The sequence below is a fragment of the Dermacentor andersoni genome, chromosome 1 (assembly GCF_023375885.2).
Source record: "Dermacentor andersoni chromosome 1, qqDerAnde1_hic_scaffold, whole genome shotgun sequence".
In the NCBI taxonomy this organism is placed as follows: Eukaryota; Metazoa; Arthropoda; class Arachnida; order Ixodida; family Ixodidae; genus Dermacentor; species Dermacentor andersoni.
In genome coordinates, this window is record NC_092814.1 from 161,746,407 (window position 1) to 161,767,036 (window position 20,630).

Here is a 20,630-nt window from a genome sequence, read left to right on the forward strand (position 1 = left end):
ATACAAGACATGCACTGGAGACTGAACCAGGAGTACATGGACCTCGCTCCATCATCCAGAATGTCCACCACACCGAAGCTGTAGTAGAGGAAGGTTCAAGCGACGCACACCATTCCGTCCAGTTGCTCCAGGAAAGTGTCTTTTCATGTCTGCGAGCCACTGCAGTTGCTCGGTTGAGGTTGTAATGAGCAAAGTTGGAGTCTGGAGAGCGAGACACAACACTCTCTGCTCGACGACACTCTGCCTGCAGACGTAGAAGTTGTAGATCCGGTGCTGGACTGGACTCAACGACTTACATGCACAGTGTAGCACTGGAAACCAAAGTCCCAATGATGTTCAAGGGGTCCACATGAGCATCGTCAGCATACGATGAGAACCACACATTTAGTTTAGCACAGAATAGATCCCAGTTAATTACATGACACTTACGGCATAGGTGCCAGGGACAATTTGGATGTATGCCTATATGTATGGGATAGTAGTCACTACCCCAACAACCTGGTTCCTGATTCCAGTTGACTGCTGCATGGCCTAACCACCAAGTGAGATCCAGGGAATAAGCAGGGATACCGGCATGATCCTGACGACGAGTTGATGTGGCTGGGGCATTAAGAAGCACGAACTGGGTGTCTATAAAATTTTCCATGACCATTTGGTCTCGCGCACTAGTAACGGGATACCCCCAGGCTATGCGTGGTGTATTAAAGTCACCCGCCTCTAATATTGGGCAGCTGGAGTACGTTTGACGGGGGTGATGCAGCCACCCAACCATTTGGGTGTTGCTGTACATAGCACGATACCAGAATGACATCAGTGTGAGAAAGGCAAATCAACATGACAACCACTTCCTGCTACTGAGTGCACCACTGTGATACTGGGATAGGTGTCTGTGGATATTTGCTGTTCACATACACTGCCACTTTGCCAGGAGTACAGGCAGAGGTACCATAGCGGCAGTCCACAATAGAAGGGGTAGCATATGAGGTGAATGTAGAAGCGCGGGAGCGAGTTAGTCTCCTAAAGAAGCAAAGCCCAGACAGAAATTTTGCTCATGGGAACATGCTGGTTGAGCTCACCAACTTTTCCTCTCAAGCCTTAACAGTTCCATTGAATGACACCTGGAAATGACGTAGCAAGCTATATTTGAAGGTTAGTTTCTAGAACAAACAACGGATTTTGCAGCTGTTGAGCTACAAATTGAAGAAGTTCTGTTGTAGACAGAGCACCAGAAGAGGCAGGCACAGACTGAGATGGAAAGTATTCCTATTCACACATGTTAATGCTTGATCAAGTATCTTGTTGGCGTATTAGTGCTCAACACTGCGTTAGGCAATGTAGTTCTTCTTGCAACGATGCTAGGTGTTGATCTAGCTCAGCTGACACAGGCTCCATGTCAAGATTGTCCATTGGTGGTGGCGCAGGCTTGTCAGATCTATTTTTTTGGCGGCCCCGCTAGCTACCTCACTATTAGTCGACTGTCTAATAGTCAGAATGATGGTTTCAGCTTGCTTAACGTCAGTATCATCTTCTTCAAGTACTGTGAAGCGGTTGGATATGAGAATGCCACCAGTCGGTGTCAATTAGTTCACTGCCCCTGTGCTTCTTCGGTGACTCTTACGCATAGCCTCATCGGCACATCACTTCGTGGGGCTGGCCTTGTCAGTAATTTCAGTCATTCAATTTACATAAGCCACACTTGTACATGGTGGCTTCTTCCAGTGCCATGCTGGAGTCTGATGCATGTGGACACGTGGTATGCATGTGCCCCGGTTGGAAACACTTGTAGCAATGGACCACTGCTGGCGATTACAGGCTGAACTGTAGAAGACGGCTTTGAAGGACCCCGAAGGGTGACTAGGCACGTGTGTCCTTGGCCCACGTAACTGGCACTAACCAACTGATGCGAGGGCCAAATTACATCCTTCGCCAAGCTCTGTGGGCTTTGACTAGCGTCCTAACTGGCCACAACATAGTGCCGAAGGGCCGAACTGGATGTCAGATAAACTTGCACAGGTACTGAGGATGTTTCAGAAGTGGCCACAGCCTGCAGTGTCCATATACATTCCACATCCTGGACGTAGTGTACCCAAACAGATACAGTGTTCATGGCTCTTTGGATGGCTAAGCCTTGAAAGTTATTTGTCTTGAGGCAGGAATTCAGGGCATGTTGGAGCGCTCGGTTAGAGAACGACGTAACATCAAAACAAGCCAGGTGCTTGATGGCCGCTTTTTAGAGGTGCTCTGGCGCATGTAACGAAGGGAACACTTCTGGAACGCTAATACATCCCCGATTAGATGCTGGGGTAACCATCGATGTGGCTGATGCAGGAGACGACTCGTGCATTCGGCATTTGCCAGCACTCGTAGAACTTGGTACATCTTCCGTCAGCACAGATATGTCCATGTTGGTAGATGTTGCAAAAAAGTCCTGAGACACCATCGGCACTGCTTTCACAGCAGCCATAAGTGGTGATGCTGTTGAGCACAATGCGTTGGCAGGCTGGTTGGTGCGAATCCATAAATACTTTGTTTAGCACAAAACAACAGACACAAGAAAGACGACAGGACAAGGCGCTACTCTCAACTGACATCATTTTATTGCGTCACTCCTTTATAGACTGTTGAGCACAGTTGGAGAATCGCTGGTGTGCACGAAGCCAGTGCACCTTGTTGACCACGGGACTGAGTGACGCTGCTGGGAGTCGGGCCTAACTTCCATTTTATTGCGTCACTCCTTTATAGACTGTTGAGCACAGTTGGAGAATCGCTGGTGTGCACGAAGCCAGTGCACCTTGTTGACCACGGGCCTGAGTGATGCTGCTGGGAGTCGGGCCTAACTTCCACCTCTAATTCTCAGAGGGGCCAGGGCTCCCCACTAGGCCTTGAGCCAGGCTGATGACCCCTTGAGGAGGTGCCAGGAGGTGTCTCGATGCTGTACAACTAACCAAGAATACGGGGTTATAAGCCCCACAAAATGGCCAAAACAAGAGCTCAGTAAAACATTGGCTGCGCTTCGTATTGGCTTGGCTTGGCTATCCAAAAGCTGCCAGGCGTCTTGTTCAGAGGAGTTCACACATTGCTTGAACCTTTGTGACCACTATAAGCATGCGAAGAAATCGCCTGGGCAGTGAATTCTGGCCTTGTCCAAAACTGCAACATTTGCTGCTGGTGCTGATTTCTTAATGGAGCTCTCACTGTACATAAGGGGCTTGTAAGAACACCTAGCAACTTAATGCACACTGCAAGGAAGTTCTTTTTTTTACATCTCGTCAATTCATTTGCAGCGTATACACTACTGTGCTCACTTGCTTAAAGGGCCACTAAAGAGAAAAATACTTTGAACTGTATTAGTAAATTACCCTTCTGCACTACAAAAAATAATAAAAAAAATAAAGCCACTCTTGCCATTAGAAGTGTTGGAAGCCAGAAGAAATGCTAAAGCAGAATACTGGTGGCGACACCACCTTGTGAAGTTCCTGCACCAGCTCGCCATGAAGTGATGGATATTTATGACGTCTACTCGGTCCTAGTTAAATATTTGTTGGTAAAGATGGACTTCATCATGTTCTAACAACGCCAAAGACTGAACTGAGCAAGTTTCAAGAACTTCCATTGAGACACAATGGCCCAAATATGAGAAAACTCTTTGAAATGCATGGCATCACACTTGCGTAGTGTGCTGTGGTTTTGGTGCGAAATTCAAGATATGGAACTTTGATCGTCATTTTGTCTTCTAGTGATCTATCTTGTACTGCGAAATTAGCAAAAAATAGAGTTCTGGAAGAAAAGTCTGTCAGTCTCAACTGATTTAGTGCTTCTCTTTATAGTGTTCCCTTAAATGACATATTTTTGCTTAGCTTCTCCATTTTGAGGATGCCATGAATTGTGCTTCAATGATGTAACTCTACAGGTGTTTTTTGGACACAATAATGAAATAATGCTATTGAAGATGGTCCCAAGTGTTTTTGAGGGCAAAGAACAATTGAAGAATGAAGGGATAGAAGGTTCAGACTTCTTCTTCTTTCTCTTCTTCTTCTCCTCCTTCTTCTTCTTCTTTTTTGTCTGGGGGGAGGAGTGGGAGGTTTCGATAAGCTGTGTTATTTTTCCAAGTTTTGTTGCCCTGTTTAGGTCAAATTCACAGTAGGGGAGTGTGTGCTTTCACTGGCTGGGGTCACCATCAGAACTACCTAGTCAAGAACATGAAATCTTTGCAACACTGTGCAGTTTGTTCCTTACTTTTTTTTCTTTATACTACTCAACCACCTCTTATGCTAACATGCCTTAAAAAATTTTACTCAGATCAAGGACTTATTCTTCACCACATAAATCCTTGCCTTTTACTGCATACATCACATGTGCTTTCCCTACAAATTATTTTTTAAGAATTTGCAACCACTTACCCACAGATAGGCTATTCATACTGAACAACATGCATGACTTGTCACTCATTCATTTGTGCAAAAATTGACCGCCCTTCCACTACTGTGAAGAGGGGTGCAAGCGAAGCTCGGGATCCGCCGCTCTTCATTGTCGTAACGCCTCAGCTTCGTGCTCCCTCACGGCGAGGTCAGCACGTCAACGACGACCCCTTTCTCGAGCGAGTTCCTGGCTGCTTTCATCAAATGCCACGTGTTCTTTGGCTGAATGCACGACGCGTGGCCCGCTCCTGCTGCCGTTCCTTCAACGCAGCCTGCTCTTCGGCAGAACAAACCAAACGTGGCCTCCCCATCTGACTGCCGGGCCTGAACTGGTGGGAAACGGCGGGCGTGAGCCAAGCGAACATGCAATCACACCCTTTCCCTCCTCTGAAGGGAGGGGACGCCTGTGATTGGCTTGCGCCTTGCATTGTGTCTACTTCTTCATGCATATAAAACCCCACTTTAAAGGGTGCATATGATGAACTGACAGCGGCTGAATTTGTTAGTGTGGTAGTCTCGCAACCCGGAGGTTGGTGGTTCGAATCCGCAGCCCGACAAGCGACTTTTATTTTCGCGTGGCTTGAGTTTTTTCATACGGCAGCACCAACACCGACGCCGACACGAGTAAGACAATACAAGCTTTGCTTGAATAATTTTCTCTCTTGTACAATAGTCTAGCAAAATGATTGGCAGTTGTATCTGCTTTGTTTTGCCATCATTTTGTTTTTTGTTTAAATTAGCCTCTACATATGCTTTGAAAGGTTGTTTAAGGTTCCTTGCCATTTCTTTATATCTGTGCAGGCATGCATTACAAGTTATGTTATCCGTTTGTGGAATTTCAAACTGGTCGAGAGCTGCGGATGTCACCCATATATCCTCGTCTCAAACTGGCTGGAGCTGTTTTTGGACAAACAATGGGTTATGAGAGACCCCACTATTACACATCCAGTGATCATAATATCCTGACAGGTGAGCAGTCAAACATTTGCCAGAAATGTGGTGTCCATGTATGTATATACAGATTGTACACAAGTCAGCACTAATACTAAATCTTGTCTTAGATCAAACACATTAGCCCTAGCATCTGCACCCTGGTTTATTCCTACATGGTAATGTTGTCCCAAGTTAGTATTGTGCGTTTATTTAAACCAAGATGATCCTCGCAGGGTTTGGCAGATTTTACATTAATGGCGGTCACTCTGGAATAAAGAAAGTCCGAGTACGCTTTAAAATTCATCAAGTTAACAGGCAAGCTAGGCCATTACTGTAGCACAAAATATGGGTCACAAGAATGAGGTACAATACCGACCAAGTGCTACGCTCACTACTACACCCAAACCTTGGTATAACGAAATGGGGTATAACAAAATAATGGATATAACAAAATAAATGGAATTCCTCTTGAAATCCCCAGAGATTCATGTATTTAAAACCTTGTTTTAACAAAGTGAAATTGTCCTGCCAATGGATATAACGAACTAGATTCGTCTCGTAAACTAAAAAAATACTCAACCATTGCGCGCTGAGTACATCACTTTCCATGATGTTTGGCACTCGTTCGCCACAGCACTTCAATATTCCCGTGTCCTCGTATTGAATACATCATCGAGCAAAACTGGCCTTTCTCACCGCCATACATGAGCAACAGCTCACCATTACACTTCTCCACTGACCTCCATGGACCTCTCACTCTTGCGTGTGCCTGTCTGTGCAAGACACGTGGCAGTGCGAAAGATTAGTGCCTTCACTTCTACTGTGCGGCACGCAGGCAGCTGCAGCTGGGCGGGGCCTCCGAGATTGCTCTGGCACAATCTTGGGGGTCACGTGCAAGCTGCGCAAGTCGCGCCATGCTGTGTATCTACGCGCAGCGGTCTAAATATTAGGTACGTTCAATTCTCCTGCATCACCTGAACCAGTTCACAAGGTGCTGCACCCTGCCATTCATTTCAGCGGTGCAGCAATGGCACCTTCTGAGCCACACCATTCGTTTCAAAAGGTTCAGGAAAGGTACAGGGCTGGTTCATGATTTTGCTGCACCCTCTCTACTGTCGGTGCAGACTTGGTGCAGACGTACTGCGCAGCAACACAGCAGACAACATGGCACACATGTGCAAGTGCCATTATAACCCCCTTTATGTGCGTCTGCCGTGTATACACAAGTGCGGGAGTATTTACGCCTTAGAAGCTGATCATACCAGCAGTTCAGGACCTCTCAAGCTTATGCATGCTGCGCACATTATTCGGACAAAACATAACACCTGCACCGCATCTGCACCTAAGCATTAATTTCCTGTGTTGCGCTGTGCCTGCACTGCAGAAATTGAGCTGCACAGTTCCTGAACTTCTATTAACCGCCGTGAACTGGTTCACAGTGGGGCAGTCTAATCAAACAGACCTCTTAGTGCATTCACTTCTCTGTTTCTCTATGGCACGCTGCGCAGGCAACGCCATCTGGGCCTGGCCTCAGACGTATTCTTGGCACAATCTCGGGGGTCATTCTCAGGCCATGCATTCACTTTGTTTGCCCTCACCCTGCGGTGCGCCATACAACCTGGCAGCAGGGCGTGGCCTCTGAGATTGCATTGGCATCAGTGCAATGTCAGAGGCCACTAGCCGGCCAACCAAGCCAGCGCAACAAAGCTCGCTTGCCTCCTCGATCACAGTGCAGCGCTGTGTTGATTGCTGCATGCTGCTCAACTGCTACGAGCCAAGGGGAAAGCAGACGCGAAAGAACATCACAATGGAACAGAAGGCAGCTGTCTAAAGGCTGTCACGTCAGGTGCTAAGCCATGTGTCGCACGAGCCGAAAATTCTTTTGTTGTTTTATTCAAATTTAATCTCATGCATGGCCATGTAGTGATTCTACAGGCCGCAAAGCTGCCTTCTCATTTTCGGGTTACAATTGTGCACTCCATTTGGCATATATTGCAACAAAAAGACTGACAACTGGCCAGAATGTGTTCTGAGATGTTTATGGAAATGAAATTGCCATGATTTATAGGGATAAAATCCAGCACACCGTTTGCAATTTAAGGAGGAATTTTTAATTGGAAAAGAAAGTCTCAAAAATCTCTAAGTGGCAAGGCCTGGCGGTGAAATCTTGGTACTTCGGATGTCTTTGAGATGTACTCTACGTAAGCCAACTATTATTAAGTTCATCTTAGTTACAGTTGGTATATTATTAGACACTTGGGTTCTATTCCATGCTTTGGAAATCAAAAGCGCACGCATGCCTATGGCAACACGCTAAACTGCGTATCTCGTGTGAAAGCGACGTTTCGTTTTCGATTCAGTTTGCTTCGTTTTGACTGGTTAAATACCAAAGCAGTTGGACAGGAAACCACGAAAACACTTAGCTATTATTACAGAACTACTTTAACGGGACACTAAAGGCAAATACTAAGTCAAGATAAAGTGGTAGATTAGTGCTCCAGAATCTCTAAGGCGTCAATATTATCGCAAACAGAGCCGTAATTATCGAGAAATCGATGTAAATGCAGGACATGATTTGAGACTCCCCTGGGACATTCAAGCACTTGTCTGATGACGAAAGCACTCCTCAGTTAAATTCTGTCACTAGTAGTCAACTACCCGTTGCAAAAACATCCTCGTATTGTATTAGAAAATGAAATGAAATGCTACTTGTCCAGTTCCATTTCATGTTTAGGAAAAAAAACGCATTGGAATTACCGTTGACAACAATGCGTGCGGTCGAAAGGTTTCACTTTCACTCGGCTCTGCGCTGCCTGTGCTTTCGCGTTTCCATACTTCCTTGATCACATAGTGCTGCGCTAGTTTTGCTGGCTCGCGAAACTTGCACAAACTGCCAGTAGCAGAGAATTCAACTTCCATGTGATGTCGTGGGACGCCCGAACGGTCCACGCCACTTGACCAAAAAGCAGCTGCAGCGGCAAATCCACCGCTCTGTCTTGGCTCGGTGCCGCCGTCGTTCGGGTGCCATTTGACTCACCGACGGCAGCAAAGGGCAGTGACGTCGTGTGCAACGTCACCACTCCCTTGGTTGGGTGGCGGGAGATTTGAATTTTGAAAAAGGTATTAGGACCCTTCAGATACAATTTTCTCATAAACGAAGACTTTTCTTGGCATGAAAGAAGCATAGCGAGGTTTCTGGAAAGGTATTTAAACTGTCCACGTCAACTTAGTATTTGCCTTTGGTGTTCCGTTAACATTTCGGAAAACAGGAATCACAGGAACATCGACTTGATAAACAAATAATACTTCCTCACAGCTGTGGCCGCACTTGTTGTCTGCCTCCCACTAATGCCAGTGTATAATTGCTATTGCGGTCACCTATCACCGTTTTCAGCATGCTTCCAATGAATGACTACATCCTCACTGCAGATTGAAAAATTCTGATAAAAAATTTTCCCCAGCGTTTTGTATTACCACTTCAAGATTAGACACTCTGACCGGTAAGCTTGACATTGCACTAAAAAAATGGGTACCATGAAAATTGGTTCTCAGTCCCTTTAAATGGTAATAATGGATGTAATAAAGTAACGGGTACTATAACGAAGTCATTTCGGTTCCCCCTTCAACTTCGTTATAGTGAGGTTTGAGTGTAAGGCTTATTGCAGAGTAAGTACACATAAGGGAAACAGTGCTAATGCTACCAACGTTACTAGACTAGGTTCAGTTTTCAAACTTCTGTGACTGCGTGGACCCGCCACTGATCCTCCCATCTCGTGGTGCTGCTGTCGCACTTTGCTCGGTCAGCACAGTGCGAACAGGGCAGCAAAGCACTGTCCACAGCTGTTTACATGTTTTGGTGGTGTGTATACATGCATGTTTTGCTGCAGTCTTGGTGCTTTTTGCAACACTCTTGTGCGTGTTGGATGCCCTGTGCATTTTGAGGAGTTTACGGCACGTATCATGAAATTTTATTTGGTGACTCGAATGCATTTTTATGCATGGTTCCTGCAGCGAGACTGTGCCTTGAATGTGCAAGTAAAGTCCGCTAGCAAGTGAGCAGAGCTCACATAGGTTTTAGCATTGCACTTATGATTGCGGTATTGAGAGAAGGTGCCTTGGATTTATTCCTACTATTTTAAAGGTGCACTAATCGGCTTGCTGACATCTACAACTGCTGATGAATAGCACCTATCAGTACTAATTAAATATTTATATTAACCGATTGGCCTGTTGACAGCTACAACTGCTGATTAGTGGCAACTTTTATAGTATTAATTAACTAATTGTTTAATTACATGATTGATTAATTAAATGTAAAATTAAGATGTGGATGAATGCAAAAACATTGCCACCATCAAAGGTTGAGGGTTCGACTTCCACCAATGGCCATGGGTTCGAGTGTGTAAATAACTATATATTAATTAATTTCCCTTTAATTAACACCGAAGTGGTGGGTACGACTCCTATTAATGATTGTGGGTTCGAGTGCTGTAATGAACCTGTCGTAATTAAGCATGTGCCTTAATTCATTATGCATTAATTAAATTTACCTTAATTGACATCATCAACTGCCTTGACTGGCTCACTTGGGCTCCCTTGACTTTTTGAACCATCGTGTGGTCACGTCAATGCCGCTTACGCCCGCTTTTCCGCCTCATGAGCCATATAATGATTTCGCATTAATAATTAGTGCTAATCAGCAACAGCTGATTACAGCTACTAATCAGCTACTTACAGCTACTCATCACCAACAGCTGATTAGTAGTGCGCTGCGGACAACCAAGACTGCCCTGGACTCCGGGGGAGTGCAGCAGCATTTCTACAGCTCAGTAAAGTTTGCTAGTCAATGTGCTAAACGCGAGACTATTGACTCTTTTTGCGGAGCAGTTTGTTCTAGAGAAATGAGATGGCGCTTTCGGCTGTGCGCCGCACGTCGCCTCAGCCACAACGCACGAGTACGAAGCCATTACCGCTTCTACCTTGCTTCTGTGCAATCAGATGTTGGAAATGCAGCTTAGTTTTTGCTAATGCACTGTGCTCCCATCATTCTGGAGTGAATCATGTGGATTGAAGACGTGTGCAGTGGTTCACTGCAAAAATAGTGACTGGCATATTAAAGATGAAATGAATCTGTTGCAATTGTCCGTACATGTTACCGGGACCTTGAGGTGTGCAGCTTTCCTAGAGGATACGGAAATTTGCTCATCCGCCAGCATCGTATCACTAACCTTCAAAGAAAAGGCTTCAGCCCTGGAATATTGGCAAGAGTGAGCACCACTGGTTAAACAATGACAAAACAAGTAGCACCGCTTCCTGTTATAGCAAGTTTTGTGCACAGTATCTACACACATCTACCCCAACTGCCACGGAAACTTACACCCACTCTATCACCAACGTGTCAAAAATAAGTGAATGGGAGCACACTTGAATATATGTGCACTATATACCCGTAATAAATCACGGACTACATCGACAGTGCATGAATTGTCGAAGCTGAATGTTTCGTGATGGTCCACAAGAGTAAGCGACTTTATAGCGATAATACATCTTATTTTGCTATAAGCTATTAAAATGTACAAAATAGCTATGTTTCAAGCCTTGTGCGCACCAAGAACAAATAGGAACTGAGCCCACCCATGAGCAATTAGGCAGAAAATAATCAGGTAGTGACCGCAACGAGGAACTTTACTGAGTTAGAAACATGACAAGACACTGCTTCAGAATATTTGCCAAATGAAGCACGAAAAGCAAAACACTAATCTTGATTCAATTCATGAGTGGAAAGTTTGGATAGCTTGGAACACATATTTAGCCCTACTTTTAAAACAAGCACCATATTGTCACATGGTAGGGACGGTAAAGAGCACAGTAGCAATACTGTGAAAGACGAAACTAACTTTTATTGGGTGAACCTCTGCCCACAAGAACAGGCTACGCTTAAAGCACAACGATAGCAGTGAACACAGTTGGCGATTGGCGAAATCTGATCAGCGGGTCAAGTGCGTCGGCTTTTGTACATCAGTCATCGAAGGTTCCAGAGTAATTGCTGGGACCCGCGTGTCTTCAAGAAAGTTCTACACCATTCGTGTCGTGTGATGAAATCAGATTACACAAGGTTCGGTGACAACAGACAGCGGATAGAACCATCGATAACTTTCAAGAAACTTCCGATACATGCCAGCACGACCTGCTCTGTGCAATAACATTTGTTAGGTGGGGAAATACGGTCACCCGATAAAGATAAATAAGTACATGTGTTAATACTCCCCTCTTAAAAAGCATTGTCCTGATGCTACAAACATTAGAGAGCAAAGCACAAAAGGACACTTATTAAACAAAAGTAACAAAACAACGAGAAAAAACAAAGTCGAAAGTAACACAGTCCAGAAAAAGAAAGTCCAAAGGTCAGCTATGCTAAGTCCCAAAGTTCATTAGCACTGGTAGAATGGCTTAAGTCGCACCATGTGGACTATTTCAGGTTGTGAGCGGCGCCGCTGTGATAGCAAAATGCTGTTTGGTACGACCTCATAGTTGAGTGCGCCAATGCGTCTGATGATCTTGTAGGGTCCAAAATAGCGGCGAAAAAGCTTCTCACTAAGTCCTCGTTGCCGTATTGGGGTCCAAACACAAACGTGGTCGCCGGGCTGGTACTCAACGTAGCGTCGTCAAAGGTTGCAGTGTCAGCTGTCGGTCTTCTGCTGGTTATTGATCCGCAGGCGGGCGAGCTGTTGGGCGCCTTCGGCGCACTGGAGATAGGTGGCAATGTCAAGATTCTCTTCGTTGGTGACGTGCAGCAGCATGACGTCTAGAGTCGTCGTTGGGTTCCTGCCGTAAACCAGCTTGAACGGCGGGATCTGTGTCGTTTCTTGCACCGCCGTGTTGTAAGCAAAGGTTACGTATGGCAGGACAGCATCCCAGGTATTGCGTTCGACGTCAACATACATTGCTAGCATGTCGGCGAGGGTCTTATTCAGGTGCTCCGTAAGACCATTCATCTGCGGGTGGTAAGCAGTTGTCCTCCTGTGGCTTTTCTGGCTGTATTGCAGAATGGCTTGGGTGAGCTCCGCTGTAAAGGCTGTTCCTCTGTCGATGATGAGGACTTCTGGGGTGCCGTGTCGCAGCAGGATGTTCTCGACGAAGAATTTCGCCACTTCGGCTGCACTACCTTTCGGCAGAGCTTTTGTTTCAGCGAAGCTGGTGAGGTAGTCCGTTGCCACGATGATCCACTTATTTCCAGTTATTGATGTCGGAAAGGGCCCCAACAAGTCCATCCTGATCTGCCGAAATGGTTGGCAAGGAGGCTCGATTGGCTGTAGTAATCCCGCTGGCCTTGTCGGTGGTGTCTTGCGTTGCTGACAGTCTCGGCCTGTCTTGACGTGACGGGCGACGTCGGCGACCAGGCACGGCCAGTAATACTTTTCCTGTATCCTCGATAGCCTCTGGGAGAATCCGAGGTGCCCAGCGGTCGGATCGTCATGTAGGGCGTGCAGTATTTCTGGACGCAGCACTGAGGGAACAAGAAGAAGGTAGTTGGCACGGATTGGTGAGAAGTTCTTAGTTACGAGTAGGTTGTTTTGAAGCGAGAACAAAGACTATCCTCGCTTAAATGCCCTAGGGACAACGTCAGTGTTCCCTTCCAAATACTCGACGAGGCTTTTTAGCTCCAGGTCTGCTCGTTGCTGTTCAGCGAACTCTTCCGCGCTTATTATTCTAAGGAAGGCGTTGTCATCCTCATCATCTTGCAGCGGCAGGTCAGTGAAGGCGCGTGATAGGCAATCGGCATCGGAGTGTTTTCGTCTGGACTTGTAGGTTACAGTGATGTTATATTCTTGCAGTCTATAAGGCTCCACTGCGCCAGCCGTCCTGAAGGGTCCTTTAAGTTCTCTAGCCAACACAACGCATGATGGTTGCTGACGACTCTGCATGGCCTGCCATATGGGTAAGGGCGGAATTTCGCTGTAGCCCAAATGATGGTGAGGCATTCCTTTTCGGCTGTAGAATAATTGCCTGCCACTTTTGACAGCGACCGGCTAGTGTAAGCTATCACCCATTCAAGTCCGTCTTTCCTCTGGGCTAGGTCAGCACTGAGGTCTAGGCTACTGGTGTCAGTGTGGATTTCGGTATCGGCGTCCTCGTCGAAGTGCACAAGTACTGGAGGCGACTGCATGTGTTGTTTGAGTTCTTGAAATGCGTCGGCCTTCGGCGTTTCCCGCTTGAACTCGACATCACATTTAGTTTATATGTGTCAGCGGCTTAGCGATGCATGAAAAGTCCTTGACAAAGAACCTGTAGTAGGCACACATGCCAAAGAATCGACGCACTGCCTTCTTGTCGATGGGTTGCGGGAACTTTATGATGGCAGCTGTCTTCTGCGGGTCGGGCGGACTCCAGATTTGCTGATGCTGTGGCCTAGGAACAGAAGCTCATCGTAAGCGAAGCGGCACTTTTCCAGCTTTGGAGTGAGCCCTGACGACTTGATGGCCTCTAGTACTGTCGCAAGCCGCCTGAGGTGATCATCGAAATTTCCGGTGAAGGTGACAACGTCATCCAAGTAAACAAGGCAGGTCTGCCACTTCAATCATGCTAAAACAGTGTCCATGACACGCTGGAACGTTGCAGGTGCCGAGCACAGTCCAAATGGCATAACCTTGAACTCATAGAGGCCGTCTGGCGTGATGAACGCGGTCTTTTCGCGATCTCTGTTGTCGACTTCTATTTGCCAGTAGCCAGACTTGAGGTCTATCAATGAGAAGCATTTAGCATTGCAGAGCCGATCCAATGCTTCGTCTATCCATGGGAGGGGGTATACGTCCTTCTTCGTGATCTTGTTCAGTGGACGATAACCGACGCAGAAACATAGGGTTCCGTCTTTTTTCTTCACCGAGACTACAGGCAATGCCCATGGGCTTTTCGAAGGCTGGATAATGTCGTTGTGCAGCATTTTGTCGACTTGTTGCCTAATAGCTTCACATTCTCGTGTTGAAACTCGATAAGGGCTCTGGCAGAGTGGTCGAGTGCCCTCTTCGGTTATTATGCAATGTTTTGCGACTGGTGCTTGTCAAATCCTCAATGACATCAAAAAGCAATCTTTGTATTGTCGGAGCAGACTTCTGAGCTGTTGCTGCTTAACCATGGGGAGACTTGGATTTATGTCGAAGTCTGGTTCGGGAACTATGGTCGTCGGGGTTGATGCGGCAGAATCCAAGAGGACAAATGCATTACTGGTTTCAACAATTTCCGCAATATACGCGATTGTCGTGCCCTTGTTGATGTGCTTGAACTCCTGGCTGAAGTTTGTCAGCATCACTTTTGCTTTTCCTCCCTTGCAGTCAAGCGATCCCTCTTGTAACGCAAATTTCACGGTTGAGCAATAGACATTGGTCGTCCTCGATGACACCTTCTACGTCTGAGGGTGTTTCAGTGCCAATGGTAATAACAATGCTGGAGCGAGGCGGCATGCTCACTTGATCTTCGAGCACACTCAAGGTGTGGTGACTATGACAGCTCTCTGGCGGTATCGCTTGATCTTCCAACAGCGTTACTGACTTCGACTTCAAGTCTATGATTGCGCCGTGTTGGTTCAGGAACTCCATGCCAAGAATGATGTCTCGTGAACACTGTTGGAGGATAATGAAGGTGGCAGGGTGGCAGGGTAAGTCTGGTCATGAACGGTAATTCTTGCAGTGCACATTCCAGTCGGCATTATTAGGTGTCCTCTAGCAGTCAGAATTTGAGGGCCTTTCCACACAGTCTTAACGTTCTTCAACTTGGTGGCGAAGGGTCCACTCATGATGGAGTAGTCGGCGGTGACTGCGTGGCTGTCGAGCAACACGTCGAGGTTGGTGGCTCTTTGTTTTGCATTGCAATTAAGTCTTCGCATCAGATCCCAGCACCTCCGCCAGATGTCACGTGGTAGTGATAGTAAAGAACACACTAGCAATACTGTGAAAGACGAAACTAACTTTTATTGGGCGAACCTGTGCCCACAAAAACAGGCTGCACTTAAAGCACAACGATAGCGGCGAACACAGTTGGCAATCACTGAAATCTGATCAGCAGGTCAAGCACGTCGGCTTTTATACATCAGTCATCGAAGGTTCCAGAGTAAGCGCTGGAACCCGCATGACTTCAAGAAAGTTCTACACCATTCGCCTCGTGCAAGGAAATCAGATTACACAAGGTTCGGTGTCAACAGACAGCGGATAGAACCATCAATAACTTTAGAGAAACTTCCAATACATGCTAGCGCGTCCTGCGCTGTGCGATAACATTTGTTAGGTGGGGAAATACGGTCACCCGATAAAGATAAACAAGTACATATGTCAAAATGCGCTGCTCGTGCCGTTTGGACATAGGCTCATCAGCTCCGAAAGCGCTTTTGCATGTCCTCTCAAGCTGTGGCCAAAGCGTCGTGTCGTCCACCCAGTCACGATCTACGATATCTTCCGAAACAGGGGTTTGCTAAGCTGCATCGGCGTCATGTGCATCTATTGTAAACACAGATTCAGTGGAAAGAGTTGAGGTAAGCAATGGATGTGTCCCCACATGATCAAACATGGCAGCACCCACGGGATTGCCGCAAAAAGGGTCAATACAAATATTAAAGAAGGCATTGGTGAAAACACTCGTTGCGTTCGTAAGTTGCGAAGTCAGAGGACCCGAGCACCTTTGCCAACGTAGAGCGGCACCCGCGTAGAGCTACCTGCGGTGCTCCCACCCTCTGGCGGCAAACCAAGGCACGGGGGCGCCTGCAATATACGTCACCTGCGGAGAGTTCAACAACTGAACCTAGTCTAGTAACGTTGAACAGTACCACATGGCATCTGAGAAGGCAATTTTATCTTGTTACAATGACACCGAAGCCTTACTCTCACACGTGTCTTGACGAGAATAAACGAAGTATGTTTCTGTGATCTCTTTTGTGCTTATGTCAGGATGGTAATAGAGTACACATGTTTTCAAAGAGTAGTTGACACCCACATGTGGTGCAGTGCTGTACTAGGTGAGAGCAAGTAATCTGAAGTGCACTTTATTCATTCTAGCTGTGACACATATGTGTGAGTCAGACTTTGCTGTCATTGTACCAAGATGAAATCACTTTATTAGATGCCACATGGTAGTGTTATAATTGTTTCTCTTGTATCTACTTATAATTTTTCACATGCAAGCTTAAGTGTTCTTTTCTTCGAGTGAACTTTGGTTGTGAGTGTAACTTTTTGTCTTAACCTACTTCTTAACAAGCCAATATTTTCTCCTGTTGATTAACTTTAGTTACCATCGTAGACATTGTGAGTGCAGTGTATGTATGCATAAAGGAATTTACTATTAGCCATGCTTCTTTTTACAGCATATATTGCTTGAAAGACTTTTCATGTTGATAATATGATGACATCGTATTTACTTTAGTACGTATATCAGTCTTGCTTGAGGCTCCGAAATAGCAGCTGTGAGCAAGAATGGAAACTCTTAAGCGTATCAAGAACTTTTACAACAGAGACTTCACAGTTTGAAGTGGCTGTATTCTAAATACTTCTGTGCTTTCTCTTTTTTACTTTTCTGACTACCTAAAGTCTGTGAACATCACTCCTCTTTAACTCGGTTATTGCACTTGTATGCTGCCGCAGGGGCGGACCTACCTAACGTTGATGTGTATGGAAAGCCACCATGGTTTGATGCAGTGAAATCTGAGTATGAAGCCTGCAGAGAGAGGGTGGCTCTTCTTGACTATTCTTCTTTCACCAAACTGGAAGTTTGGGTATGTGTGCCATATGGCGAGTGATTGTAGAGCTCTTTTCTTGCAGAAGTGTTAGGCTTACAAGTAATCACTAGTATTTATTCAGGCAGGAGAGTTTCCCGTTATGTCCAGCGGTCAGATAGAGTACTGCCTTACTACTATGTTTAAAATGATTGTTGCTCTGCTTGTATTTGCACTAGGATCATACAGCAGAGTAGGTTGTATAGTAGGTTTGAGCTAATGTAATTGTATTATAGCTGCCCTGTAAAGTGCTCTAGCATAAGTAAACCACAATCAGGACTGCGGTTTGTTCAATGCTCAAATAGAGTACTGATATAAAAACCTTCTGCCTCACTCTTTCTGCTTAATTAGGTATCTGTTAACTCTGTAATTATGGTATAAAGCCTCAGATTCTATAAACACGCATTAAATTATTATTTAAGTCAGCTTTTAATACAGCCAATTCAATATGTGCACCATAGCATGGCTTCGCACATGAAGCAGGAGAATAGTTACATCATGAAAACTAGAGGTAGTGGTTACTTAATACCATCCACCTTTGATGTCTGTACTCGCACCGTAACTGTCACTGAAGACTGAGTGCGCTGAGCACTCAATGGGATAAGAGGGCAAGGAAGGTGAGAGGGACCTCTGCATTCCCAGAGTGGTGACAGCCAAGGACCAGGCTTAACTCATGTCAAAGGCAGAGAAGCACAGAATGAAAGAGGATGGAATGACAAATTTGGTGGCATGTGTGAAGTTTTCGGCAGCATGGTCATTGTGTTGCCTTCAACCACTGCACTGGGCTGAGTAACGCATGTGTGAGTGGTCTGGTGATACCATCTGACCACAGTCTGTGATATAGCCTGCCTACTCCTCTACATCTGAAGCCACACTGTACTTTATGTGCATTTTGAAATGGTCACATTAAGAGTATAAATAATGATTTCCACTGCACTCGAGAAATTTAGCCTTCATGTTATGGAGTCGACAGCTACCTGTAAAACAAAAGCAAGAGACAAGATTTATGTATTAGTACTCCTTTAACACTTCTATGACTCATGACAGCTAGCGAATGCCAAGTTCAATTTATTGATCTGCTACTGCAGCACCAAAGCATTGCATGAAAGCAGCACATATTTAGGATATTTGTTTTTTCTACCTCCTTTTAAAGATATTGTTGAAGTCAATGGGGCATATTGGCATTTCTCTTCATAATTTTTGTAGTCAAATCTTTTTATGTTCTCTTCATCATTTACTTTAAATATCATTGGGCAGTTTTGATAACTCTAGTTTAACACCAGTTCAATTTGGTTTCAGCTGCATTCACTGAGAACAGCATATGGCCGTCATAGAAAGCCCCTGCACATTGCAGTTCCATGGTTCGATGATAGTATAATCTGACACTGTGGCCTTGTTTATGAAATTGTGTTTCTGGTCATTTTGTAGGCTGCAGTAAACTCGGTATGAAAGTTCTTGCAAACCTAGCTTGAATTTTCTGAAAATAATGTAGAGGTGTTTATACATCTGCTGATGAATTGCATTCTTTCACACATCAACTTTGTGAACTTGTTATAACCATATTAAACGCTTTTCCTTTGTACAGTCTCCTGGTAGTGAGGTGGTTGATCTGCTGCAGTACTTGTGTTCAAATGATATTGATATCCCCGTGGGAAGCATTGTTAACACTGGTATGCAAAACCATTGGGGTGGCTATGAAAATGACTGCAGCCTTGTCAGGCTCGAGAAAAACAGGTTTGTCTTTTTGTTTGGAAACACATTTTCTAAATTTATGTCATACCTTTCGAGGTGTTGACATACAGTGACATGCTAATAATGATATGGCTTGTGCACCGTAACACAGTTTAGAATTAGAGAAGAAGCCTGCCAGCATGTGCGTTTTTATTGTGGTCATGTAGCATGTGTTATGTACCTTCTCACCAACCCACATTTTTTGTTACAAGTAGCGTGGTGAAGTTATCTACTTTTACTCTGACAGCAGTTAGGAGCTCGAAACTGTGTCCGTCCACTTGTTCATCCTTCCACCATCGGTTTTGTTGCACTGTTGTCATCATGGTGCCACCTCAGCTGTCATTATTATGCTGCTGTTGTTTTGTCATCATGCCACCAACTCAACCTCACCTTATGGTGTATAAAAGGAAAATGTTGCCCCCTTCTCCATGGGGGATCAAAGTCATGTCACTGCAGCAATGTGCAGTTTGGTGACGTGCTAGCTAATTATAATGAGCAATTGCGTGTCTCTCTCCCTTGCCTGGCAGTTTGTTCAGGGCTTAGCATCTGTAACGTAGGCTCTAAATGTGGTGGCATCTACCCACGTATTTTGGAAGCAGCTAGTGCACGATGCAGTGTTTGTTCCCAGCATGGCTTTCAGTGCAGTAGTCATCCTTAGTGTTCCTCTCATGACTCTTCAGCTCATTCAAGATGGCTCTTTGCTGTCTTGCATGTCAGTCAATCAAGTTGTTGTCATGCTGCCATTGTCATCATCATTGTCATGCCACTGTCATTGCTGTCACACCATTGCCATTTTCTCAATGTTGTTGGGCTGCCATCATAACGTAGCTGTCACCATTGTTGTGCCACTATTTTCATTGCATTTTGTTGTAGTCTCATACAGCTAAAGGAGTTTATGCAGGAATGCCAATCTTTTGTGCAATGCTGAGGGTGTTGGAGGAAACCGGCAGAGTAACTGCTGTCACAGTAAATAAGTTCAGAGCCAGAGCAAACTGCTGCAGTCTGGTTATGTAGTTCTTTCTGCTGTTGCTTTAGTGCCTACTCTATACACTGTTTTTTGCTAACCCTTAACCTGTGGAGCATGGCCTGTGTTGCCATAATTAGCAGCTTTTTTGACCTGGAAGCTACAGCATTATTTTGGAAAAGGTACATGTTTCTTTGTTGACAAATATGAACCATTTCTCGAAGTGCAGTTCGCTTTGCAGTGTTCTTGTTATTTTGTCAGCATAAAAGCTTTTGTCAAAATTAAGTTGGCAGAACCCTCGATTTCAAAGATTTAATGCACAAAATTTTTGTTTTGTGCCTTCTTTCTTCTTTTGGGGGTCTTGAGCACTCAATTTATAAGTCACCACACAGGGACATGTGTTTATAGTTGATTATACAATTTCACATATAAAGCCTCAACCTGAAATGGAACAGACAAGGAATTAGGAGCCAAGTATAACCTGGAAATCGAGCTTTGGAAATGCAGATGATCAGGAAAAAGTAGAAGAAAAGATGCACGCCCTGTCAAAGATCATGCATTTTTTTAGAATTAGAAAAGGCAAGCAAAAATGTGCCACAATGGCATCGTGGTTTGTGCCACAATTATGGTTTTGTACCCAAGAGGCAACTTTCTGTCCTTATCGGGATTGCCGGTGCTGTTATTTCTTGCCTCAACTGCATGGCCTGCATGTAAATTTAGTACTCATGGCTAGGTAGTGAAGGCAAAAAAAAAGAAAAAAGAAAAAAAAAATACTGGGGAATTTTTAGTACCTTTATTTTTTGCCTCAACTGCATGGCCTGCATGGAAA

General features: G+C 45.2%; 1 protein-coding gene across 5 annotated transcripts in view; it reads left to right on the forward strand.

The window, feature by feature from the left end:
- The window catches only part of LOC126547123 (pyruvate dehydrogenase phosphatase regulatory subunit, mitochondrial), a 138,516-nt gene that overhangs the window by 86,903 nt on the left and 30,983 nt on the right, over positions 1-20,630 (forward strand). For 4 of the 5 annotated variants that reach the window (XM_055062676.2, XM_050194992.3, XM_055062678.2 and 1 more), the window contains 3 exons: positions 5,220-5,387; positions 16,976-17,106; positions 18,692-18,840. In XM_055062676.2, coding sequence (XP_054918651.1) covers positions 5,220-5,387; positions 16,976-17,106; positions 18,692-18,840 — 448 coding nt within the window. The remainder of the gene's footprint in view (positions 1-5,219; positions 5,388-16,975; positions 17,107-18,691; positions 18,841-20,630) is intronic. The other variant, XM_055062677.2, reaches the window with a different exon arrangement.